Here is a 25,426-nt window from a genome sequence, read left to right as displayed (position 1 = left end):
ACCACATGCTAATTACATACATTATCGATTACCCCACTATCTATAGTATCTGCAATACAGTACAGTAACATCATATCAGACAGTAGTAACATTGTATCCTCTCGTGATGCTACATTCCTGTCTACTGTCATACAAAGACGAACAAGCAGACTAGAGTAGACACACCACTACTAGCCGGACCAAGGGGAAATAATTCGTGATGGCCTTGATCAAGTCTATTGATACATGTGATTTTTCGGGCTTCACTCGTGACAAAGGAGGCGAAAAAGAACAACGCGAGTCCGAAAAGGAGAAGTGTAAGTGACACACGATAAAAGAAATAAACAAGGCTCGCGGGTCGAAAAAAAAACCTGCCTGCCAGAGGTCCATCCGCACATGCTGTTCATTCACCCGGTGTATGAAGTGTGGATTTGAATTAGAACGAAAAACGGGGATTCCAGTCAGTCCGTGCGTAGTGATCCGGTCTGGTGACCAGGTGTAAGATCCAAGGACAAATGCTCTTCGCTTGAAGGCAGAAGAAAAAAATCGCCATTACCCGATCTTTGAGATGCGCCGTGTATTGAAACATAAACCTGCCAATGCAACGCCACATTAAATGATCAAGAGGAAATAAATGGTAAAATAAAGGATATAAAGTCACAGGCGGAATAGTCCGATCGTTCGGAACCACACCACGGAAGAATGTGCAAGAAAAAAAAGCTCTTGTTGAGAAGGTCACCGAGCAAGAAAGAAGAAAAAAGAAGCAGCTCGAGGCGTGAGTTTTTTTTTATTTTTCAAACTTGGTCTGGCCGCCTCCGACACCAGCACCACCACCACCCTTGGGGCCCAGCCAGACCAGTTCGATAACGCTGTGGCCGTCCTCATATTCTCGCGTGTAGAACTGGTGAACATTGTCGCCAATGACGACGGCTTCCTTCAAGAGGTAGCGCTCCTTGGTGACACCTTCCTGCTCCTTGGGACGCAGAGGGCCCAGTCGCTGTTCGTACCCGTGAATATCCTCCTCCCAGGTCTTCTCGGTGTGGTCAAAGTTGATCGCATCATCCGGGGTGTTTTCATCGTAGGTGTACTTGACGATGGAATAGCCGTTGGTAAGAACCCAGAAAGAACGGATCGACCCGCCCGTGCTGTTGTTGATAATTTCCTCTTGATCGAACACCCAGCGGCGAAGCACGGATCTCCGGCCTGCGGCAGCGGCAACGGTGCTCATCTTCACCACGTCCTTGGTGTACCAGCTGCCCCAGTGGTGCAGGGAATCGATGCGTCGACCCGACTCGTACACACCGTCCGGCTCACCGGTCACGTCCATCTGGTACAGCGACGGCCACAGCGTCAGAGGGGTGTCGCCGAACCGCTCAATGCACTGACCCAGCTTCTGGTCACCCGGCTGCTCTCCCCAGGACTGGCATTCTTCGTAGTGCTCCATCAGGGTCTCGAGCAGAGGCCGAGAGACAAAAACGCCAGCACCACCGAAAGCGATGTGTCCGAAGGTGTCAACCTGCCAGCTAGCTTCGGACAGAGCGCCAATGTAATGTTTCTTCGTCGGGTCAAACAACGTCAACTGCTTGGCAACGGACGCGAGCGATGGGAAGAACGTGTCGTCATCGATGAAACTAACCCAGGACGTGTTGGGACGCTTCGTCTTGATGTGGTTGGTGAAAGCCTCGACCAGACCAAAGTAACGGGCCGTGAATTCCAGGGGGGAGGACTCGATGGTCACATCCAAACCACGGGAGCGGAAGTACGTCTCCTGCTTCTTAAGATCGTCATCCGACTCCGGGACGAGGACCAGGATTCCGGCCTTGGTATCACCGTAGGAGTACAACAGCGCGGGCAGCAGACGCTCGAGACGGTCCACCGTCGTGGCCAGGCCAAACAGAATCATGGAAGTCTCCTCCACATCATGGTCCGCGGCGACGTCGACATCGATGACGGGCGGGCATGGGAGAGTCGGGTCCTCATTTTCTTCAGAGACAACCGTGCCACGCTCCAGAGCCCGGAAGGGGGGCAGCACCGGCACGTCAATTTCTTCCATCGAACGGAACTCTGCGTCAGCGCTGACGTGGTGAGGACGGAAGTAGGCACGGGTGTAGTTCTTGCGCATCAGCCATTCGTTGAAGGGCAGCGGAGGAGCGGTAGCGGGATCGATTTCGCAGGACGCGGAGAGTTTCTGGGGTTGCATCGGGGACTGGGCGGGCGTGTTGCTGGTGCTGCCGCTGCTGGCGATGTGATCGATGGGACGCTTGAACCGCAGCAGGGCGGCCCGGTCATAGCGGTCGACGCACCAGAAAAAGAAGACAATGGAGAAAATGGCGATTAAGGGGAAGAGCGTCTTCACCCGGAGAGGTGGCATCTTGACCGGTCTATTCAAGTAGGATGACTTGGAAATCATCAAGCAAAGGAACGTCAAAGTAGTATAGAGAATCCACGGTGATTTCTGTGCCCGTCACAGCTGTAGTGGAGTAGGTGGTGGCTGGAGGCCGGACGACGCTCGGAGAAGGCAACAGACAAGTAGGTAAGGAACGGAATTGGCAGAAACGCCTGTGGTAATGGATCAGGTATGACCAAGAGAGTGGCTGCGTCGAGACCGGCGACACTGTCAAGAAAACAAGCACGACAGGAACAGCGCACGCACAAAGAGAAGAAATCAAGAGAGAAAAGAAGAGGAAAAACGAGAACACGGAGAGTCGCGGTGAGAGGGTGAGAGGGTGAGAGGGTGAGAGGCGGGAGGGTGGGGGGTCTAAGGGGAGGAAGAGGAGGAGAGAGAGCAGCGATTCAGGAGAGCGATGGAGATGGAGACGGGATGGAGACGGCGAGGTGACGGGCCACGGTAGTTAAAGCGCTCGTGCCAGCACTCACTGGGATGGTAATTGGCCCCTCGAGATTAAGCACTAAACGATTGTGCGATCGGGTCGATGCTTAATTGTTCGTTCGCGGTGAGAAGGAGGTCTGGTAGGCTGCTTACTCCGTATTTGTTTTTTTAGGATTGTTGTTTTTGGGGGGAGAGGGATGAGGACATCCACAAGAACAATGACATTACAGTGCAGCATAAATTTACCAGGTAGGATGCCTCGATGCAGGACTGCTGCTCATCTGGATCAGCACTGTTTTTGCCATCCGGAGAGGCAGGACGGACCTTCGCTCCGTTGCACGGGCGGGATTGGCCGTCCGGAATGGATCTGCTGCGATGGCGCATCCCCTGCTCCACCACCGCATTCCCAGAGGCCTCCCTCCAGCAGTAACTCGCACAAGAGAACGTTTCTATCTTGACAGCTGAGAAATATCATTATTACTCCGTACTCCGCACCATACGCATCTAGATACGACAGAAAAATCCAACACGAGCACGACTGGATGGTTGCCAGCGAGCGTGGATGTGTCGACGAGCCGGTGGATGCCCTCGACCCGTGTCCGTTCCTGGCCCGCGCTGATCAGCGGCCCATCACATTGTACAGCCGTACGGAGTAATTAGGAGAACAGCACACATGCTACGAGTATTTTTCTTTATCAACGTTGCAGCTGTTTTGTTCTGAATTCCTTCCGTTCCCGTGTCTCGGGAAGAGCAGGTAACGTGAGTAGTAATACTCGTACGTTGAGACAAGAAATCCACGATAAATTGAACGCCACTGGCAGCCTGGTCAGGAATGCTCGCGGGGGGACGGTCTCCAGCGACGTCACTGTGCCCTGTAACCAAGGACTGCAATCCCAGCAAGTCGGTGTGCCGCAAAATTCAATTTAAAATTACATCCGTCAATCTCAAGGAAACGAAACCCGGCCCAGAGGGGTTCGGTGGTTACAGCTGCAGCAACCCATGGTTCTCCCCAGCCCACCCTGTCCACTCGTCCACTCGATCCACTGCGATCGGCAGACGAAGTGAACTGGTCGCACATGGTTAATTTGGTAATTCCATGCTGACTGAGTAGTAGTAACTAACTCGCGAGGTGGATTACACAGCACAGCACTGCGTTCCTGCTTAACGGATGAGGCGTGCTGTCAAACAGAGCAGTTCCAAGCCACCGTTCTAGAATTGTCCAATAATGGACCACTTATACTCTGTACGGAGTAGTTGATCAAGCTGAGGTTCAATTGACATAGACGAAAACGACAAAAAGACGACAGCTAGGTAGATTTCAGCTGTGGCTGTGTGTTCCGACCCGCGGTCGGGGAGATGATTTTCCAGCGTCAAAAGGGGATCCCGAAGATTGCCCGGTCGGAGAGGTGGATTCCGCCCCTGATCATCATTTAATCTCCTCATCTCACATAAGCTCCTTATTAGTCGTGCTGATCTGATTAGTTCTACAGTGGTCAACCTCACCTCATTAATCTTATTCTGCCAACAGCCCGAAAGAGTAATACAATCTATACCTAGATGATTAAATTCTACACAGGCAGATCAATATTAATCTACCAGCTTGTAACAATAGTTCATCGATTTTAGCTGTCTAGAATGATGACTGATGACTACCCACTGAACGGTCTAGAAGTTCTCTTCACTTCTCTAGTGGCGGTGTTTTAGTTAGACTGAAACCATTCTAGAAGCTGAGAGCGAAAAAGCAGAACAACACATGATATTAACGCGGATATGTCAAGAATTTGGGCCAAGCATCACCGTAACAATGAATTGTGCATTCCCTTCATCTATTCGTAAGTGGCTTACAAAGGGTGACATAAGCAAGACACAAAAATAACAACACCCATCGTTAGCCACTTGCATAGTTTGCCGCCACCACACCACCAAATTCGGAGTGAGCTGAGCTGAGCCACTCGAGGCTGATATCGACCGCACAAGGATAGCATACTATAACTTAAGAAAAAAAAACCTCCTGCATAAAAATAAAAATTCCGGAAAACCGCATTGAATAAAGCGAGTTCACCTGATGTGCTCTCTCACCGTCCGTGTCTCATATAGGTAGAACTATTCCTCTACACCCGTACCTACCTAGGTAGGTAATTATATACAGAATTTCAAGCACGTTTTGCGTCGACTTCACATTAGATCCAGACCCAGTTGGTTTCACCCTGTCGATCCTGTCTAGATCATAGATGCTTCTTTTATTTCTATCTCATTGCATTGCATTGCATGATAACAGAGCTTCGTTGACTTCATCAACCTTACTTATATGACTACCAACGTATTGATCGATAAGACCTCCACGTTCACCTATTTTGGGTAATAAGTAGGATTCTACCCCTACCAGATAGGTCCCAGGTACCTAAGGTAACAACAACTCTAAACGATTTCCCGCTCCAGGACCTGCCCCCCAACTACGCAAAGAAGAGGAAGAAGAAGAATAGTTAAATGAAATTAACGAAATAATTAATATTGGACAACAATAATAAAACATGAATGAAACCTGACGAGAACTCCAGTGTCCTCATGTCCTAGCTATGTTTCAGATTCTTGCGTTCCACATAAATATGTGCTGTGCGACCCCGATGGATAGATATATCGCATAAATCATGGAACAATGCTAGTTAGTTACTTAAAGGGTAGGGTAGTAAGGCTCTACCTACCCAGCCCAGGCATAATTTAGGTATTAGATAGGGACCTGATACGGGTGTAACTTTCGCGATGGTAATCGTCCTCATGATCCTGAATAGGTAATTATTCACTGGCAATAAGATTTAGGTATTATACACTGTATTAATTATTGATTGTCAGGTTACACTTACACCCACGGCAGAAATGCAGGTTCCCATCATCAATATCCATCAGTAAACAGCATGTGGAAAAATAACTTGACGGCGCTTTGCCCTTCCCCTAACTGTTAGAACCTTTTTTGCTGTCATTGCCACCTGCAGCCTGCAGCAATACTGTAGATTCTATAAAAAGCTGTGGAATCCTAAGGCATTCAGGACGGAATTTACCTGACAGCGGAAGATAGAAAATGTTCAGATTACAGTACACTGGAATCAGGAGGGAAGATTTGTTTGATATTACAAAGTCCAGGTTCTAGTGACCTAGCGAGTTACCTGCTCCAGTCAAATTCGACAAACACGACACGACCAGAGACATGTCCCAAGGCGAGAATGTTGGGCGGGTATCTATCATAAGCGCATCGGTACTCCGATAGGAGCCAAAGGGGGTCTTCCGAGTCTCCTCCGGTCACCCATGGCATCTTGATCGCTATACCGGTAAGAGGACCTGACTGGATCAGCTGGGTAAACCAGGCAGAAAAGGCATCTTCGCCGGACGGAAGTAGTCCTTGATCGGGCTTTCCGTGGAGCGTGTTTTGAGTCTCATCATTACCAAGATGATGATATAACCAGCTTGCCATCAGGAGAGAAGATCAATTTTTATCAACCCCTTCTGTATAACCCTTAACTATCTGGATGGCCACACCTGTTGCTATATTCCAGAGGATGATATCGTCTTTTGATCCCACTGCAATGAGCTGGTCGTTGGGCGAGAAGATTAGGACATTAACATTCAGCCAGGTCTTAAGGGTGCCACCAGTTGCTATACATTTACGCCCCGTTGATGCTAGCATCTTGCCATCGTGTGAGAAGGCCACAACATATTCTCCACGAGACTTGAGTGTCTCCACTACTATACCTGCTGCTATATCCCAGAGTATGACAGTGCTATCATAGGATGTTGATGCAACCAGACTGTCGTCAGGAGAGAACAATACGTCATGAGTTACTAGTTGAATGGCGCTCAAGCATCTATATGGCCATAGCTGTTGCTGCATCCCAGAGCTTAATAGTCCCATCCAGTGATGCTGATGCAACCAGCTTGCCACTATGTGAGAAGGATATATTGCTGAGTCTGCTTGCATGATCATTACATATCATTGGGTCTGTGGAAGAGTCAAACTGTCCCATCTGATGTTGCCAACGCAGCAGGTACCTTGCCATCGCATGATAGGGCTCCATTCACAACAGTAAGCATCTCTGCTTGCTCCTGTTGCTAGGTTCCAGAGCACAAGACCCCATCATCTGAAGCTAACACGATTAGCTTTTCATCATTTGAGAAAACCACATCATAGACTTCACCCGTATAGTGTTCAAGTATCTGGGTTTGGGCGCTAGTTTCTGCATCCCAGATGCGAACTGTGTTGGAAAAATGCTGACGCAACTAGTTTGCCATCAGGTGAGATGTCACCTTAGCCTGAAGCCATTCGACAAGGCCATCCATGCCCTCGATCTTCCTTGAAGACTCCTCTGACAACTCCTTCGTCCCCTGATATCGGTTCCAGAAGGCGAGCCTTGAAAGCCGGCCATTTATGCGCCATCTGCTCGGCAATACTGCCTCGAACTTCCCGACATGGCCAACATCTCTATCACCTGTGGCAAAGAAGAAGCTTGCTGCAAGAAAACATTTGTCGTAGTATTCTCGGGCAATTGTTCCGGCTATCGTAGACCCGCTCAGCCACTTGACCCAGAAGATATGCCGTCCGTCATTCCCGCTCGCCTATGTTGTGATCTGCCAAAGGAGTTTGACTCGGGTGTTGGGAAGGCAGAGAGGATCGGTATCTTTTCTGTAAGCGTTAAAAGAAGCCTGTGCAGCGGACGGCAGCAGTCGAAGTAGATCGCCTGGATGAGCAGAATGCAGAATAGCGTCAGTCGACCAAGTCATTGATTATATATATCACCTCCTGCCTTGCAGGCTGCTGAATACATTTGTGATACTTCCCTGCTTTACATAGTCCTGCTTGGTTACCTCGATTGTCATTCCCTGAGAAGGTCGCGGTAGCTTGCAGGCTGGTCATTTTCCATGTCGCTCTGGGGCCTGAAAGTCGGAGCATGGAGAGCGGTGTGGCGGATTTCACGAGGTCTAGTTGTATGTGCTGCGCGACTACACAGTCTGTCTCACGACGACGTGATCCTGCCCTTGCGTTCCCTCCCTCTTTCCCCATGTGCCATGTTGAATGTGTTTGTTTGGATAGCCATTGAATTAGCTGTAGCAAGACTTTCGGAACAAGACATCCCCAAAGCTCAAGACATATTCTCGATCGGATCCAAGAGCTCTTCGCGGACGCAGAAGGCAGGCATATCGAAAAGATTCCAGCAGAGACGCGCTCCCTCAGAACAGAGCCCTTCTGTGCACGATCTGACAGCTGACCTCGACGCGACCCTCGCATCGCTGCACCAGAAGATGCGTGAACTCGCCCTCAGACGCCAAGGCAAGGCAGGGTTGCGACAAAGGAGAAATAAATGGGTCCTGTGCGAAGAGAAGCATTTCTCTCGGTTGATCGAGGATGTCAGTGGTTTGGTCAACGATCTTGTCGATCTGTTTCAGCGGAACACCAACGACGGTTGTGCGAGATCGAGGTATCGGAGATGGACACGCACGATAATAGCCTCCTATTACTCAAGGACGTAGCAGCAGACCAAGTTACTGAGTGATGCTATCTCAAGGGCGACGGGAGATCCCATCCCTCACTCTTACAATATTTCGTTTTCAGGGAACAATAACTCGGGTTTTCAGCTTGGACGCAACGCGGGCATCATTAGCGGCCTGCACTGGGGAGGGACTACTTCAGAAGAACAGTTAAAGCATTCCTAGAAAGGACTCTATTATCATCACGTAGACTTCAACGTTAACTCGTTTGGATCCTACATATCATCATGTTACGTATCTACCGTCATCACTCATCGAGGCTAGGACCTCTATCCTCAAAAGTCATAAATTCTTCATCACGGGCTTCCTCACCCATCACCGCTTTCCAGGCCGCTTTGACAGCGTCGATCATCCTGTCATCGAACGCAATGTCGAGACTAGGCGGTGGAAAGTAGACAATCCGGTCAGATCTCGCACTTTTCCAAATGCTCGCACCAGGACTGTCCTTCTCACACGACAGGCCTAGCTGTGTGTAGCGCAGCGTCCACAATACAACTGGTTCATCATCAGAACCTGCAAAGGTCTGCAACAGTTTGCTGACCGCTGCATCAAGCAGGGATTGGCCTTCGTCCCCGGGAACGGACACGCTTCCATAGACGACACCTGTTGAGCAGACCAAGTCAGTAACTTGATTTACCCCAAAGAACAAGAAATAAAAAGAATGGAAATTCATCGCTCTTCATCAGGCTGTCAGAGGTTAAAAGGTTTCATCAATGTGAACTCAGGCAATGTAGATAAGTATTCGTTTTTAGTCATCATGGAAGAGCTGGACGGAGATCAAACGCATAGAAACAAAAAAAGGCTACTCACATTGTCCATCGGGGCACTCGCCCGTGTCACTGGAATGAACAAGAAGATAGACAGGAGGCTCTGCACCCTGTCCACCCGAAAGCTCCTTTCCTGGAAAAACGACGACGGTCCCTGCAGGTATGGGACCACCTTCTGCCGTCGCAGGAAAAAGGCTCTTAAGGGATGAAGAGACTATAGTGATGCAACGTGCCACTTTGGCATTCACCAGTTCAGGACGCTCTGCCTCTGCAGGGAGGTCCCATCGCGAGCCCACGACAAACTTGCTTCGGATGGACTCCCCATCTGAAAGCTTCAGACGGAGGAACGTCTCCTGTGAGCCATCATCCGGGACTTCAACCGACTGAATATCTCGATTCAGGACGTACACACCACCGCCCACTGCAAGCGCGCGACAGCCCACCTGCGCGATTTCGGAGCCGCCACCCCATTTAGTGAGCAGACTACCAAAGCCAGGGCCAAAGACGCCTATAGAACCAAGATGTCTCTTGATGCGAGGCACAGCAAATCTTGCAGAGGTCTGTTGCGGAGAAGACTGACTTAGTGAGAGAGAGAGCAAAGGATCATGCAGTTCAGAGGGGACCTGAAATCTGGACGTCAAGTACTCTGCGAATGGTAAGTCGAGATCCTCCTCGCTAGCAGAAGAATCATCGCCGCCGTCCTGCGGGTTGTGGCTGATGTTTCGGAGGAACTTAATGAGCATCCTCTTCGCCTTGACCGAGATGGAGTCATCAGCGAAGATGTCTTCCCGGCTACTGGGAATCCGATGCAGACGAGCGGATACATCCGCATTCGACTGCGGAGTGTCTTCTGCGGCAGTGGGGCCTGAATATATCCACCAGCTTCCTACGGCTTGGAACTCCAGCTGCCGATAGACCTTGGATGACACAAGGCTAGGAAGCAGCTTCGACCGCGAATAGATCAGATATGGAGACAAGGAGAGCGTGTAAGCTCGTGAGAAGGATAGCTTCTTCTCCGCATCTGGTGAAGTTGGGCATGAGTAGATCGAAACTTCCTCAAATGGCTCCTGGCCAGGTTCTGCGCACATCATTCATCAGCATGCTTTCAGACCGGAAACATTGCCAGAACAAGGAATAAGCATACCTTTCTTCAACCGATCTACCCACTCTTCCGCCTCCTGGAGGCTGAATGCAGCTTCCGGGCCTCCATAGTAGGGATTTTTGTCGACATGGAGAACTTTCTTACCTGACCGCGATAGCGCTCTGTAGACGTGGAAGGTTAGTAACAGGGCTATAAAACATCGAATGCGAAAGAGGGCACAACCCACAGTGCGAGGAGAGACTGGGCAAGTCCAGTCCCGGAAATTACTATATCCCACTCAGTGTCTGACAGGGACTCCATGTTGACAGGAAGCGAGAATCAGCTTCCCCCAAAACGGGCACGAGCTCTACAGTCTGAGTCTTCTCCCCCAACTACCATCACGTTGGGTGAAGAGTAATAAGAAGCCTCTCCTGTTCCACAATCCTTCCCATTTGTGTGTGGAAGGGGAGACACGGCTCCATGTGTGATGGAAAAATAGTAAAAAAACTTTCACTGTGGAAGTTGCAGAATAAATGCTGCCGAACTAGTGGGTCATGTGACTCCTATAGCTGGTCTCCACATGCAGTGTCAATATATTCCTCCTGAGCTTGCCCTAGCCCTTGGATTTCCTCATATTAAAAAGTCCATTAAATAATAAGGCATTTGTTGGGGGATCTGCAAGGTAAATTTCTTGATATTTTCTATCTACCTATATACCCTACAAGTTGTTTGTGATTATGAAGATCTGAAAACAAATTGGCCATCGATCTCGCATGTCGCGAAGATATATTAGCTAAATACGGTTAGACCAACTGAGTTCAACACTAAACATTTCTTTGCGACCGCACGCCAATTCCTTTTCCAATTCACCACCACTCCGAGCGCTCTGCGCAGACACGCTGCAGTTCTCGACATAGCAGTATTGTCTCCTATCGACATGCCTTCATTGGCTGTCTCATGGGAGTGGTAGATATGATCTGTCACCCTGTATCTGCTGCTCTGGATGGAAACATTTGATGTGAGCGGTTCGTTTGTGGTGATACATTCCATTCATTTCTAGCTATCAGCTATTGTGTTGTCGTAAACCTGTGCCGTAGCAGATCCTGCACCTCCAAAGAATAGTAAATCTACTAGCAACCCTTCGAGGCGGCTGGTGTCGAGGAAAGACTGCCACTTTGACGCGAAATATTTGATGGGCGTCGTGGACTTTTGTGCCCTCTGTCTCTGTAGCCAGAAGGCCAGATACATGTTCCCCCCAACAGTGGGAATATCGTACGTATGCTGGTGCATACACTATATGCTCGTGTGTCTGAACTGCTGTCAGACCTGAATCGTGGCCTTCCGTATCTCAACCTCGGTCCGTACGACAGCGACTTCAATCTTCTGCACCCTCCTCCACGACTCTGGCCCGAATGATCTTTACCGGGTCAACAGGTCTGTCTTCGGAATCCGTCTTAACAAGTCCCATACGCTGAATGACCCTCATGCCACTCTTGACCCTGCCAAAAATCGTGTGCTTGCCATCCAGCCATGGCGTGGGAGCCAGAGTGATGAAAAACTGGCTGCCGTTCGTGTTCGGACCGCTGTTCGCCATGCTCAACACCCCTGCCCCAGTATGTTTCAGTCCCGGATGGATCTCATCCTCGAATTTTTCACCGTATATCGAAGTTCCTCCTCTGCCGGTGCCTGTGGGATCGCCCCCTTGGATCATGAAGTTGGGAATGATGCGGTGGAAGATGACATTGTTGTAGTACCCTCTCTGAGCAAGAGTTGCAAAGTTCTTACACGTCTGGTGACATGGAGAAGTCAGCAATACGCTTATCCAAAGCCAGCGGGGCGTTCGTACCTTGGGCGCGTGTTCATTGTAGAGTTCTACAGTGAAGGAACCCTGTCGCCTGTCAGTCGCGGAACGCACAGTAAGATCTGCTGGATGGCATCTCACCATTGTTGTGTCAATCACAACGTCGGTCGCCATTTTGCCTGTATTCTCTGGCGAAACAGAAGGCCCGATTTTATCGTAAATTATGTTGTAGTGGGGGAAGATATTCAACTTCCAACTTGTCCTCAGTCTCCGGGCGGGTGTGTGTCCAACCCGCAAGTCTTGGCAGATTGTAGACATCAGCGGCACAGCCACTTAACCAACATCACTCGTGAAGCTGCTTTGGAACTCGGTGCCCTCGACTTTTCTGTTTATCATTATGGCCAATGTTTTACTGGGACTTATTTTATGATCCGAGATTTATATTTCCTGATTCTCCTTTCCACTGCCCAAGGCGGCGCGCGTCGCGCTGCACGCCTCGAAACTGACATCCATCATGACGACTGTTAGCCCCATTGCGCAGTTTTTAGGACATGTGATCTACGAATTCGAGAACGTCAGGCCTTTCCTTCCAACATACGGTCATCTGATCCTGTCCGCTCTATTTCCGATCTATACGGGAGCCCATGCGTCACTGTCAAGGCCGTCGTCGGCCGCCAAACCGCCGAAGAAGCCCAAAGACGATTCTCACTCTGGAGACGAGGAAGAAAATGAAGGGAAAGATAATTCGCAAAAAATGGAAGGCTTGGAGCCATCAGACGCTCTGATGTTCCCTCTGATGGCCGGTCTGACGTTAGGTGGCCTTTACCTGATCATTAAGTGGTTGGAGGATCCGGCCATTCTGAACAAGATCCTGAGCTTCTACTTCTCGCAGATGGGGATATTCTTCGCCACAGCTTTTCTGAAAGATGGACTTCTGGTATTAAGGTCGTTTATCTTCCCTTCGCGTTACCGGCATGGCGGCCGTATCTGGAAAGCCAAACAGTCACAACGTATTTTTGCAGTTGCTGAAGAAGAGGACAATCCAAATCTGCAGAGTGTCCATGTCCGTCACTCACCACTTCCAGGGATTCTGGGGGCCATTCCCTTACCAAGCTCGATATTGAGCTTTCTATGGTTCTGTCGTGGTCTTGCGTATCAGAAGGTCACATTACGGGCTCATGTGCGTGGTGTTCTGGATATCAAGAGTCGTCTTGGTCTTCTTGATGTCACCGGAGGAGCTATAGCTCTAGCTGCTATCGCATACTTCGCCTTTGTGACCAAGCCGTGGTGGTTGACTAACCTCCTAGGTTTCAGCTTTTGTTATGGCGCCTTGCAATTCATGTCACCTTCCACCTTCTGGACAGGGTCCTTGATTCTGGGCTCACTGTTCCTGTACGATATCTATTTCGTCTTCTTCACTCCGTTGATGGTGACAGTGGCGACAAAGCTGGATGTCCCAATCAAACTGTTGATTCCCCGTCCACCAAGCCCAGATGAAGCCCCGGATAAGATGTCGCTGGCTATGTTGGGATTGGGCGACATTGTGATCCCAGGCATGATGGTGGGATTGGCATTGCGCTACGATCTTTACCTCTATTACAAGCGCAAAGGCATCCAAAAGGCACAGGCTGCAGGCACGGGGGAAGAGTTCATTAAAGCTGAATATCAGACGGCAACTGGTGGTTGGGGGGAGCGCTTTTGGGCTCAACAAAAGCCCTCTCACGAGCCCAGGCTCCATCCTCCGTATCCGGATGCTCAATCCTTTCCGAAGACTTACTTCCATTCCAGTCTTGTTGGCTACACGATCGGCATGGTCATCACCCTACTGGTGATGCAATATTCGAACCATGCGCAACCCGCTCTCCTGTATCTTGTTCCAGGCGTTCTCATCTCACTATGGGGTACAGCACTCGTGAAAGGCGAGCTTCATTTGATGTGGACGTTTTCAGATTCCACGGAGGACGACGAGGATGCTGAAGTCGACAAGGACAATAAGCGGAATGAGAAGGGGGAAAATGCCGACAAAGGTGTCCGTCGGAGCCTATTTGCCCGCATTATGTCCGGTGATGCCAAAAGCCTCCCAAGCGTTTTGGAAGGGTTCGAGAAGGCCGAAAAGAGCACTAAATCGCCTGTCCTGCCAGACAATGATGTTTCCGAGGATGCTGCGGGAGAAAGCCACATCTCGAAAAGTTCCCGGGATGACAAGGTAGATGAGCGCAGAGAGACCAATCTCATCTCATTCTCGATCTCACTACCAAGAAGGAAGAAAGCGCTTCTTCAACAAAAAGATCTCGCGGACAGCAGCAGCGCGTTGTCTGCGGTTGAACCAATAGGGACTGTGTCTGTGTCATCTGCAATCGAGCGGGACGGCGAGCCTCCGGCTAAGAAGAGACGACCCAGTCCTAAAAATACTTAGTGATTGCAGTCGATACTGCAGGCATAGACGACAGGAGAATGGTAATTGACATATATTTCAGGGGTATCTAGGTTCGATTTCTGGCATTGTTCATTCGTGTTTTTACTGCATCATGGGCGCTTCATGGTGAAAATGGGAGATAGGTCTTTTTTAATAATGGTATCTAGACAGATATTAATTGGGAACGACAAATTACGTCTATTTACTAGCGTACAGTCCTGTTACTTTGGTATCATCATAGATTGCTCTCTCAGTCATTTTGAAGTCTGAAACAGGAGCATGGATGGATCATTATAATGCCTCCAAGATGCCCTTAACTTGTGCCCATCTTTGTGCAGAGACATCTACGAGTTGTCTCAACTCCTCCTTTCCCACAGATATACCTCCATTCTTCTCCATGCTCACGATCTTTGTCTTTTGAGGTGCTTTTGGATCCTGATCAACCACTATACATATCCGCTCCTGGCATAAGCTCTCTTCGAATCCGTCGGGATCAGCCAGGATCCATCTCTTTGGTTTCGTCTCTTTCTTTTCCTTATCCGCATCCGCATCAGGAATGACGACGGCCCTCCAGTTCGCTGCCGCGTCGGCTTCGAAGACACAGTATGAGCTGGCGATGGGCATTCCTCGCAAGTTCAGTCTCTTCGCCTCTGATGCCTCGTCTGAGCACAGAACCATGTCATTATCCACATCCCACCATGCCTTGGGCAGCTTCGTATCCCGCAATGCCGCTACGACAGCCGCCCAGGCGGCATCGAAGGGGTTTCCAGCCAAAGAAATAATCAGGACGTCGATGTATAGAACCCAGAAACCCTTTATTTCCGGCGGAGGTGCTCCAGAGACGCGTTCTTCTGCTTCTCCCTCAGTTTCCATCCGTTCTTCGCCTTCCTTCTCGCGCTCTATAGCGGAAAGGTCCGGCGGGTGATACCAGATGCGCAGGTCCTCTGCACGGACGAGACGCGAGGTATGTAACAAGGAGAGAATCTGATGTGAGAGGGACTGCGCGAGCGCAGATGGTGGAGCACCGGGTATGAAGCCCGGCGCACATCCCGTACTCAAGGACAGATTCGGTACCAGGAGATTGAGGTCTCGAATTTGGTCGTCATCGTCATCATAGTCATCGCCGTTGTCAGCTCTATTGTCGGATTCAGTTTTCCTCCGCTTTCTCGCCCCTGAGGATGAAGATACCGCCCACGAGGCAATATCTTCCGTATGTAGGATTTCTGCCCGCACGCCGCAGACTGCGGCCGTGTCGCCAACTCTGACCACCGCACTGCCGTTCGTATGCGTCAGGGAGCCAGCATTTGCTGACGTGACACGGAATTGCAGCGGCGATCGGCCGTTGGCCCGGATCGAGGGCTGGTTGCTTGAGGGAGGAGGCGACAAGTGGGCGAGGAGGTAGGCGTGAGGTTGAAGTCGCGCAAACTGCGACGGGGGAAGAGAGAGCGAGGGGGGAGAAATGGCTGTTGACGGCTTTGTTTCTGCAGCAGCAGCACCGCCTTGTGCAGCTGGAGCCATGGTTTCAATCTCAGAATTGAGAATTTGGGCCTCAATGGTCGTGGACAACTGGCGCTTGGTGGTGGATCTTCTGCTTGTAGATTTCATGCGGCAGAATTATTTCGATCTCCAAGGCGGTGAGATCGACTATCCAAACGATTTATCCACCACTGTATGAGACATTATTGGATATGAGTCGGTAGATAAAATTCTACGGAAATACAGCTAAATCTTTTTCTAGTCGATACAAGAGGGAAAAAAATTATGTCCACGATCTAGTTTTTATTAATGATGCGACAGCGATGCGATGTAGTCAACAACTGACCTTTAAGAGGGATGCGATCTATTCTCTCCGACAATGCTGAGTTATTACTAATAACTATGCCATAGAAAAAAAAATACTGATAGCGAGTATATTTCTGAGAGATAATTGCTGATTGCCTTGGTAATACATTAAAACGAGAATATTCTTCATTAATATTGTCATTGAGTATGCAGACGACTTGCTTAATTGGGAATTATTACATGTAATTCCGGGCATCCAGTCAGAAACCAGAGGGTAGAATAATATCGTCATATACCTACTAGGTAGATACCTAGGGGTAGTGTCGGACGTGAACCACGACGATGTTAAGCGCTGCCTGCAGAGACAAATTAGGAAGTAATAATAATGGTCCATGACCGCCTCAGCGGCTAAGAATTTCCTTCCTGATAGAGCAGCCACTGTGCGGGTAAGCCGCATGACTCGGTTCGTACCCCTCCTGACTGGCATACAACAATACGCATTGCAAACTCCTCGTCTTTCCTGGCTGAAATTATTCAGCGGCAGCACTTGTATTCTTCGGGCATTTAATTATGTACCACGACAATATTAATGAAGGTTTCACACTGACAGCAATCGCGTCCACTGTCAATGGGAGACCCCGCCTTAACCGATCAATGCGACGGCGGATCACAGACTTGCAGGTTCGGCCCTCTAGTCTCCGCGTTCTTGTTTGCTCTACTCCAATGAGATGCTAATACCATATACTAGCCCCTCGAGCCAGGACATGTCCTCCACTCAGATGGCTGACCTGCATGTTTCTTCAGCTGTGTCCACACGCTACTGCTAAGCTGGGACCTCTATCACCTCCAGCAGTCGTCTCGTCACCCTTATTCGACAACATCCACGAGTACAAGGCGGTAAATCGTATTCTCTCATTCGTCCAAGCCCTGTCTTGACGATTTGAATAGCTCTAAATCCTGGCTGTGATCGCCGGTCAGGACTGGTCGCTGTGATTCTTCACGCGTCCTGCAGAATGGTCCTGCATACGTGAGAAGTCAGTCGCCGTATCATCTGGCTCACCACCAAAGAGACAAGACCTGACCAATATGGACCGTTCGCTGGCGAGCGCACCTTTTGGACGCGCAGCCACTTCTGGCCTAGGGCCTGACAGTGGTACCCTTATTCGCCAGCGATCCATGTCGAGATCCCTGGTCACGTCACTCAAATAGTTACACTTTCCACTGCTTCAAGGGTCTCTGCATAGCACGTTCGGGTAGCATCCCGGATAGCCGCCTAACGAGCGCCGGGAGATCGATGAAGCCGGCTGTCTGGACCCAGAATGCCTGCTGCAACGACTCAAGCTTCCCCGCTCATAAAGTACAATTACACAGGCAATCCCAGTAGCAAGGCCGTTCGTCCATTTTCCGCTTGTGTTGCCTCCATTTGGAGCTCCGGCATGAGTCTTTATCTCTTCACTCTCGTTTATGAAAATAATCAGAACCATTTTAAACAAGTACTGCGAAGCGCGAGCGTTATTGCGGTTGTTGATCGAGTTAATTGCATCTGTACACAAGCGCTCGGGAGCATTGCACTCTTCTATCTTTTGCATATATTATTTTCAAAGACTTGGACCAGCGCAAACTTCGACCAGGACCTCATTACCCCGTTTTTGAATAAGCACCATCCACGCATGCATGATTCGATGACATGAGAAAAACGACACCGGTGATGTGATAAGAGGTATCGCGAAAGCTTCGAGGCTAGCTAAGATAAATCCACAAAACATCCCACCAGCCCTTTTGCTTTTCTTGTTCCTTCAGGGTCGCCAAGATGGCCGACAAGGTATACGAATCAGTCGTTTCGCTGGCGAAACGCATCAATGTCCCGATCACCGCCTCAACCACACCGCAGGAGATTGCGGAAATGCAAGAAGATCCGTGGTCCCAGTCCGGCAAGTATGCACTGGGCTGGGTATATTTCTCCGTTGTCCTGCTGGTTATTACTTTTGTGATTCGAGTATACAATGTTTGGGGTGATCGGATACGCATAGCTTTATACAAGGAGTCGGCATCGAAATCGCCTTACGATGCTCCATCTGGTTCGGAGCAGGAGCTCGCAAGCGCTGCTACAGATAGTTCTACCAAGCAATTTTTCCCGTCTCACGGCCCCCTGCGATCGCGCACGGAGCAGTCATCGATCTCCACGATCGCACCGCTGAACAACACCATTGCCTTCGTCCGATGGATCTTCTATAGACCAATTCCCGTGCTCAGGATCTGGAAAATGGAGATTGTTTTCCCATCTCTGGGCGTGACGGCCCTAGTGCTCGCTGCATTCACCTTCGTTACCCTCTATTGTTTCGTTCCCCGGCCGCTGTACTATTCGAGTATCTCCTTAGGGTCCCCGCCGTTGGCGATTCGAGCTGGTATGATAGCGGTGTCTATGGTGCCGTGGATCGTGGCACTCGGCACAAAGCCCAATTTGGTGAGCATGGTGACTGGGATTGGCCCGGAACGACTCAATGTCATCCATCGATGGCTGGGTTATCTCTGTCTCTACCTCAGCCTCATCCACATGATTCCGTTCTTCGTTACGCCTGTGTGGACAGATGGTGCTCTTCCCATATATCAGATGTACCTCCCAACCAACATATACATTTATGGTACGGGGATAGCAGCGTTCGCGCCTTTGGCATTCCTATGTGTCCATTCGCTTCCGATCCTGCGCACGTGGGCATATGAACTCTTCGCCTATGTGCATGCCCCAGTGGCCGCCATATTCCTAGCCTTGCTCATCTGGCATTGCAAGAGCTTCCTGTCGACGGGGAATTACGTCTATGCAACGATCGCCGTTTGGGTCTTCTGCTATCTCATTCGGGTCTTCTACCTCAACTGGTCCAGTCCTTTGCGGCTTTCTTGGCTGATTGGAGAGGAATCCGCGGTGACGATACTGCCAGAAAACGCGGTAAAAGTGACTATTCCGACACAGATGAGGTGGAGACCTGGCCAATATGTTTATCTGCGAATGCCGGGCATTTCTCCTTTTGAAAATCACCCATTCACCATAGCTTCGCTATGCAGTGATGATTTCCCGTCGAGCTACGGCCCAGAATACAGAGATATGGCACTTGTGTTTCGACCATTTCGCGGCTTCACGCGCAAGGTGCTGGAAACAGCGAAGAGGAAAGGTGCTTTCAAGATCTACCGAGCGTTTCTGGACGGGCCTTACGGAGGCATGCAGCGAGAATTGGCTGCCTTTGATGATGTCGTCTTTTTCGCAGGAGGCAGCGGTATCACGGCGATTGCGAGCCAGCTCCTAAACTTGATCAAGAAGATGAGGGACGGCAAGGCCGTGACGAAGAACGTACATGTGATCTGGGCCTTGAAGCGCCCAGAAACGATGGAATGGTTCAAGGAAGAACTGCGGATCTGCCGAGAATTCGCGCCCCCTGGTTCCGTCCATTGCCAGTTCTACCTCACGGGCGAGGACAAGTCCCGGGCAGCGGCTGTGGTCAACGAGGCCAACGAGATATTGCAGGGGGTCTCCAGCAAACGGAATTCGGCGTGGATCCGAGAGGAAGCCGCAGGGGATCTAGAGCGGGAGAAGGAGCTGCGACGTGAAAACGAGGATTCTATCACTGCGCTTCCGCAGGCCTATGTGGTGCCAGGGACGGGGTCGAGTCGTTACTATACTCCTTACTACCAGCCTTACCAGCCTTACCAGCCCTACCAACCTTACTACCAGCCTCACTACCAACCTCATCCAGATCCCTACGCCACAGCACAGCCAATCCACCACGGATTCGACTTCGGCTTCCCACCCAGCCCCAGCCTCAGCCCCATGATGACGCGAAACACCCTGACGCGCTTCGCCTATCTTCCGCGACAGAAGCAAGACGGCTGGCGGACCGAGTACGGCCGCCCCAACATCACGCAGATGCTACGCGAATTCTCCAAGGGGTTCGGACGGCGGACATGCGTCTTTGTCTGTGGACCTCCGAGCATGCGAGTCGAAGTTGCCAATGCGGTAGCGCGATTGCAGCGTCTGGTCATGACGGACTCGTCCAAGGATGAGATTTTTCTCCATGCGGAGAATTACGCGATTTGATCTGTTTTCACGATTCCCCTATATATGCCTTGGATTTTTTTTTAAACGAACCATGCTGATTTTTCCTATTTTTATCTCTTTTTCATTCCCCGATATATCATGTTAGGATCTCTCATAATTGGCGTGGGTGTTTGTTAGGAAAAGGAACGAACGGGTCGGCTCAATAATATAATACCAATACCATCGATACCATCGGAAGCATCACATGGACAGTGACAGGACAGTGATGGCGCATTGTATATACCGAGTACATGTATGTACATACATTTTTCTCAATCAATCCAATCGTCTTTTGTTTGTTTATTCTCCCTCTCTCTCTCTCTCTCTCTCTCTCTCTCCCCCCCCCCCCCCCCCCCCCCCCCGTCTACTTTACCAACCATAATGGATTTATACTCGCACAAAGAGCGGACTCAGCATAGTCAAATACAAATGGTCAAGTCAAAGCTTGGTCAATCAAATCAAATCAAATCAATCCATTGACTTGTGAGAAAGAAACCGAATATAGTCTATTCAAGTCTTGGTATCTACCTAACCTAAGCGTGTATATATATCATGCATGCATGCACGGGGGAATGAACCAAAAGACTAAGTAAAAGTGCTTCTGACAATGTATGCAAATACTAGAGGAAGGGGAATCTACTAGGAACGTCAGAGAAAAAAAAGATAGGGATATCATGTTATGTGCTGTTTGTTCATACTCCAGACAAAGTCAGCGTCACGACTGTAACACCTCGTCTGCTTTCCGTTTCCGTTTGGTAATTGTCGTTGATGATGCTGCTTCTGCTGCTGCTGTTTCAACTCCATCGTCGTCACTGTCAAGTGTACGACTGTCAACTAGATGCTCGACGCCATGCTCCTCCGGGTCGTCGTCTTCCGCTTCGACTTTTTCCCAGTCGTCATCGTCTTCTTGGTCTTCCTTCTCCTTCTCTTTCTTGCTTGCTCCGTTGTTATTCTCCTGCTGCTGCTCTTCTTCGTCATCCCAATGCAGATCCATTCTCACAATCCTAGCTCCACCGGGATTGAGTCGTCGGTAATATCCCTGCACCACACCCTCCTCGATGCGAAATCCGCGCGCGACATACCATCTCAGCGCTTCGTCGTTCGTCTCGTGCACGTGAGCCGTGACGGTGCGGATGTTGTAATGTCTCACGAGGGGAGAGACGCGATATGACGATGACGACGACTTGGAAGAGGCAGCACGTGGTGGAGGCTGTGAGAACAGGAGCGAATTGAGAAGAGAAGCAGCGACGCCGTTTCCGCGGTGTGGAGAAAGAAGATGAAGCGTCTGTATGTAGAGATTCGAGGGCGGATTTTTCCCTTTCGTCGTCTCTTCAGACCCGACGACCTCCGCAGGGAGCCGTTCCAGTCGACATCTGATGCCCCCAATGACCTTGTCGGTACCCACCCCTCCGGCTGCTGACCCTGACCCTGATGATGACCTTGCTCGTCCTGCAAAGGTGGGCTCAACCGAACCCGGCTCGGGCGCTGTTGTCACCGGATGGTCATGGTAAACTGCGACGCGCGACAGGGAGGCAATCACCGGATCTGTGATGCAAGCGGTGTAAAAGGAGCTCGGATAGCGGATCGGTAGAAGCAGGCCCGTTATGCGACTGAGGGAGGGGATATGAGCTGTGCGGACGGGGTCGATGGTGATATGCGGATGCGGAGTGGGGTAGCTGGGAGGATTCGACTCGGGGTACGGCGTAGGTTGGTAATTTGGATCGCCCAAAGTATGCGGTTTATTAGAAGGAGACGACGGGGCTGCAGAGGGCGGGAAAACCAGAGGAGGAGGGTGAATTGGGGGGCGGTTGGACGATGCCGCAGGAGGAGGGGAGGAGGCTGGCTGGAGATGCTGCGCCTGCGATTTGGCGAAAAACTGGAACGCCATGGCAGAAGCTGCAGAAGCACAGTGGATTCAGAGAGATTGTATGAACAAATATGCAGCTGAATTCTCCATGAGATTGTGCCCTATATATGGAGAACAAGCCTGGCGGTGAACAGGAGCCGACGCAAACCGTAATAATAATAGCGCGTTGCGAGCGGATGCGGAGAAAGCAATAGTATGGGAAACTAATGATTGATAAGATAAGATGGCGGCCCGGAAAATGTTAGTGACAGGAGGCGTTCGCTGGCGTCGTTTTGGAAGTTAAACTACTCTGGAGTAATTCCCGCCGGGGAGGACGGAGCATCAACAGAGCCTAGTCTTGGTGATATCATCTGCTGGAGATTCAGCTTCAGCTCCGATTCCCTCCACGGGGCAGCCCTGGTGGTGCTGAGGCGTCTTCATTCACGGTCATCAGGTTCGTCTCTCTGCCAACGAAGTCACCGCATTGGGCTGCTGACGTGCGTACATTCTTGCGGAGTCTCCGCGCACCACCCATCACCTCTCTATTGCGAAAACCAGCTGACCGCTTGGCCAAGCTGCTCCACAGGAACAATTACCTATTGACTTCCCATTATTGATGACTTGGAAGCTGTCTCCCTCGAGCTCCGTCGTATTAATTTGGACCTCCGAAACCACTACAACCCATCCCGCGAACTTCTCCCCTGCGAAGCAAAACGCACCGAATTCGGACTCTTTTCTTTCCTTTGTTCAACAGAAATCAGTCGCATGGAAGGGAGATTGTCGATTTGATGATTTAATAGATGTGTGAGAGCGGGACGCGGCAAGTCTCTTGCTGCTGAGTGTGCGTTTGATCTACCTGAGGTCGGTTTACGTCTTCTATTCACCCAGCATTCAATGGCCCACATTTTAGTGTCATTGATATCGAACAAAGAAATCCTGGAATTCCAAAAGACAGATTTTTCTTTTCTCTCCATCCTGCCAGCCCAACTCGAGGGGTCTCCTTGTTACTAGCACAGCCTGTTTGCGACACCCTTTCGAGCCATCTTGTTGAGACTCAATCCGGTCGAGACTGGCAATATTCTGACAGAAACAGCAGTTTAGGAGGATTCGATATGGCTGGACCAGAATCTCCCGAGACGACTACAGGCTCACAGCCTCTTCCCCCAGGCACGATAGCGAAGTTGGTAGGTTTCTTCTTTCATCTTTATCAATCCTGTATCTATATCTGACTGACAGCTCTAGACGAGCGACATCCTCAATGACACCTTTTACAACATCATTCATGACATCGTCGCCAAAGTACATCGCGATGAGAAGATTGCTCGCATGCGGTCGGCCGTCATCGTCGCCCGACAAAAAGCTGAGGAAGAAATCGCTCGAATTCGAGAAAGCGAAGGAGGGAACAAGTCGACGAAGCCTGGAGATGCTGAATCAGCCGATAATCTGGAGAACGAAATCAGGGTCGAGACGGACGGTGCGATCTATGATGGTGGGAAGGTGTATCTCAAGGGCAATCCCCTTGTCACAACAAAAGAGATCATCTGTCCGCACTGTCGTTTGCCCCGTCTTCTCTACCCTACCGCCGGAATAGGCGCTCGCCCCCCTCCGGATCCATATCGAGAATACTGCCAGAAACACCCCCTCATCGTCAAACCGGGACACGACGTTCACGGCAACCCATTTGCGACAGACAAGCTGAACCCCAAGAAAAAGAAGCAATCCACGAATACGAATTCCAACACTCCGGTCTCGAGCCCGCCGTCCACTCCCGACGTTTCCGTCGGTAATTCATTCAAACAGACTGCTCCGGAGAAAGTGTCGTTTCCCACGGTCAAATGCCCCAATTGCCCCCGATACTTTGTCGTCACAAGAGTGGCCCAGCACCTCGATCGATGCTTAGGCTTGTCGGGGAGAAACGCAGGACGGAATCGGACCCCGCAAGAGAGCACTTCTAATAATACGTCCAATACTTCTGCGCCGCCAAAACGACCACGGGTCGACGATGATCTGGCACCGACCATTCCGAAGAAGAAGAAACCCAACACGCCCAAGAAGCTGTCAGGTCAAAAGCCGTCTGCCCCCAGCAAATTGAAGAACGGGACCACTCCGGACATGGCGGCGGCGGCGGAGTCTGCAGAACCTTCCAAGGCGCTCTCCGACGACGGGGAGATCAAACTCGAACCAAACGGGGTTTAGCCAGCTGTCCTTTTTCTCTTTTTCACGGTCATTTGAACACGAACGACGACAAGGAATTGAATTGACGATCATCCGTTTGCTGATGGGGTGAGGTGATACACATTTTTCCTGGGATACAGCCATTTTTCTCTTTCTCTTTCCTTCTCTTTCTCACTGGGATTATCATGACCATTTTTATCGTTCTCATTACTATTACTTTTTCATTATCTCATTCCATGATGACACCAACCAGGGATTTTATATTCATTCAGCATTCAAGGCGTCAAAGGTCAGAGGGGGGGAAGGAGGAGAAACTCATACCAACCAGCCTGCCATGCCCTTTTTTTTATTATTTATTTCTCCTTGGTTACCGTTTTTGCTTTTGGGGTAAAGTTGTTTATGTTTTGTACTGTACACTAGTTCATGTTCATGAGAATCCATTCACTACATACATACCTAATCTTGGTTTACTTTTTTTTTCTTTTCTCGTTGGAAAAAGAATGAGAAGAGAAAACCTACCTTGCATATCTACAGCTCACTCAGCTATTTTGGTTAGCATAAAGAACTGTCTTGACGTTATGATTGTTATTGTATGAAATGAATATCTTTGGGATCCGGCTAACTAACTGATGCAGAGGCCATTGTTATAACTATACAAGCCTTACAGGTCTCACTTTACTTGAGAGAATTTAAGTACCTATCCTATGTGTGCCTGGGACTCTTGGCCCCAGGCCTACCTAGAGTAGGTACATAACCTACTATATAAGTACATGTAGTTTTATTATTATTATTATTATTATCATCTCCTTCCCAGACGGGCTCCCTACTCATATCATATCATATCATATCATATCATATCATATTCCTTACCATACGATATATTCTTTCTCTTCACCATCTTTCTTGTATTGATTAGGTAGGTAGTATTTATTATCTACTTTCCGGGTGGGCGCCCTACTTTATATTCCTTGCTATATATAGGTAGTTCTTGCTATATATCCCAATGTTAGTGATATTTGTTTCCCTCACTGATGTATGTACTGATAGGGATGTTGCTGATTCGGCCAAAAAGTGGTGCTATGACACCAACTTCTTAAGAAGGTGAATCTGAACTATGCCAACAAGTG

General features: G+C 49.8%; 9 protein-coding genes across 9 annotated transcripts; 3 read left to right on the top strand and 6 right to left on the bottom strand.

Moving 5' to 3' along the window:
* Nucleotides 1-766: 766 nt before the first annotated feature.
* On the bottom strand, nt 767-2,350 carry VTN77DRAFT_5527 (uncharacterized protein; the record flags this gene model as incomplete). Its single annotated transcript, XM_069421706.1, has 1 exon — nt 767-2,350. One exon carries the CDS (start codon nt 2,348-2,350, stop codon nt 767-769), a length of 1,584 nt encoding a protein of 527 aa, XP_069281682.1.
* A 5,212-nt stretch (nt 2,351-7,562) lies between these two features.
* Nucleotides 7,563-8,084, bottom strand: VTN77DRAFT_5526 (uncharacterized protein; the record flags this gene model as incomplete). Its single annotated transcript, XM_069421705.1, has 1 exon — nt 7,563-8,084. The coding sequence occupies one exon, from the start codon at nt 8,082-8,084 to the stop codon at nt 7,563-7,565; it is 522 nt and encodes a 173-aa protein (XP_069281681.1).
* Nucleotides 8,085-8,591: 507 nt separating this feature from the next.
* On the bottom strand, nt 8,592-10,513 carry VTN77DRAFT_5525 (uncharacterized protein; the record flags this gene model as incomplete). The annotated part of the gene is made up of 4 exons (XM_069421704.1): nt 8,592-8,947; nt 9,155-10,189; nt 10,256-10,374; nt 10,440-10,513. The coding sequence occupies 4 exons, from the start codon at nt 10,511-10,513 to the stop codon at nt 8,592-8,594; spliced, it is 1,584 nt and encodes a 527-aa protein (XP_069281680.1).
* Nucleotides 10,514-11,567: 1,054 nt separating this feature from the next.
* On the bottom strand, nt 11,568-12,167 carry VTN77DRAFT_5524 (uncharacterized protein; the record flags this gene model as incomplete). The annotated part of the gene is made up of 3 exons (XM_069421703.1): nt 11,568-11,981; nt 12,039-12,080; nt 12,135-12,167. 3 exons carry the CDS (start codon nt 12,165-12,167, stop codon nt 11,568-11,570), a joined length of 489 nt encoding a protein of 162 aa, XP_069281679.1.
* A 340-nt stretch (nt 12,168-12,507) lies between these two features.
* VTN77DRAFT_5523 (uncharacterized protein) lies at nt 12,508-14,409 on the top strand (the record flags this gene model as incomplete). Its single annotated transcript, XM_069421702.1, has 1 exon — nt 12,508-14,409. The coding sequence occupies one exon, from the start codon at nt 12,508-12,510 to the stop codon at nt 14,407-14,409; it is 1,902 nt and encodes a 633-aa protein (XP_069281678.1).
* Nucleotides 14,410-14,700: 291 nt separating this feature from the next.
* On the bottom strand, nt 14,701-16,014 carry VTN77DRAFT_5522 (uncharacterized protein; the record flags this gene model as incomplete). Its single annotated transcript, XM_069421701.1, has 1 exon — nt 14,701-16,014. One exon carries the CDS (start codon nt 16,012-16,014, stop codon nt 14,701-14,703), a length of 1,314 nt encoding a protein of 437 aa, XP_069281677.1.
* A 1,987-nt stretch (nt 16,015-18,001) lies between these two features.
* VTN77DRAFT_5521 (uncharacterized protein) lies at nt 18,002-20,278 on the top strand (the record flags this gene model as incomplete). The annotated part of the gene is made up of 1 exon (XM_069421700.1): nt 18,002-20,278. One exon carries the CDS (start codon nt 18,002-18,004, stop codon nt 20,276-20,278), a length of 2,277 nt encoding a protein of 758 aa, XP_069281676.1.
* Nucleotides 20,279-20,993: 715 nt separating this feature from the next.
* On the bottom strand, nt 20,994-22,166 carry VTN77DRAFT_5520 (uncharacterized protein; the record flags this gene model as incomplete). The annotated part of the gene is made up of 1 exon (XM_069421699.1): nt 20,994-22,166. One exon carries the CDS (start codon nt 22,164-22,166, stop codon nt 20,994-20,996), a length of 1,173 nt encoding a protein of 390 aa, XP_069281675.1.
* Nucleotides 22,167-23,236: 1,070 nt separating this feature from the next.
* VTN77DRAFT_5519 (uncharacterized protein) lies at nt 23,237-24,320 on the top strand (the record flags this gene model as incomplete). The annotated part of the gene is made up of 2 exons (XM_069421697.1): nt 23,237-23,308; nt 23,367-24,320. 2 exons carry the CDS (start codon nt 23,237-23,239, stop codon nt 24,318-24,320), a joined length of 1,026 nt encoding a protein of 341 aa, XP_069281674.1.
* Between the last annotated feature and the right edge of the window lie 1,106 nt (nt 24,321-25,426).

Source organism: Rasamsonia byssochlamydoides, assembly GCF_041956645.1.
Source record: "Rasamsonia byssochlamydoides strain NRRL 3658 unplaced genomic scaffold VTN77scaffold_4, whole genome shotgun sequence".
Lineage (NCBI taxonomy): Eukaryota > Fungi > Ascomycota > Eurotiomycetes > Eurotiales > Trichocomaceae > Rasamsonia > Rasamsonia byssochlamydoides.
Note: the sequence above shows the minus strand (reverse complement) of the source record. Positions and strands in the feature narration are given on the sequence as shown.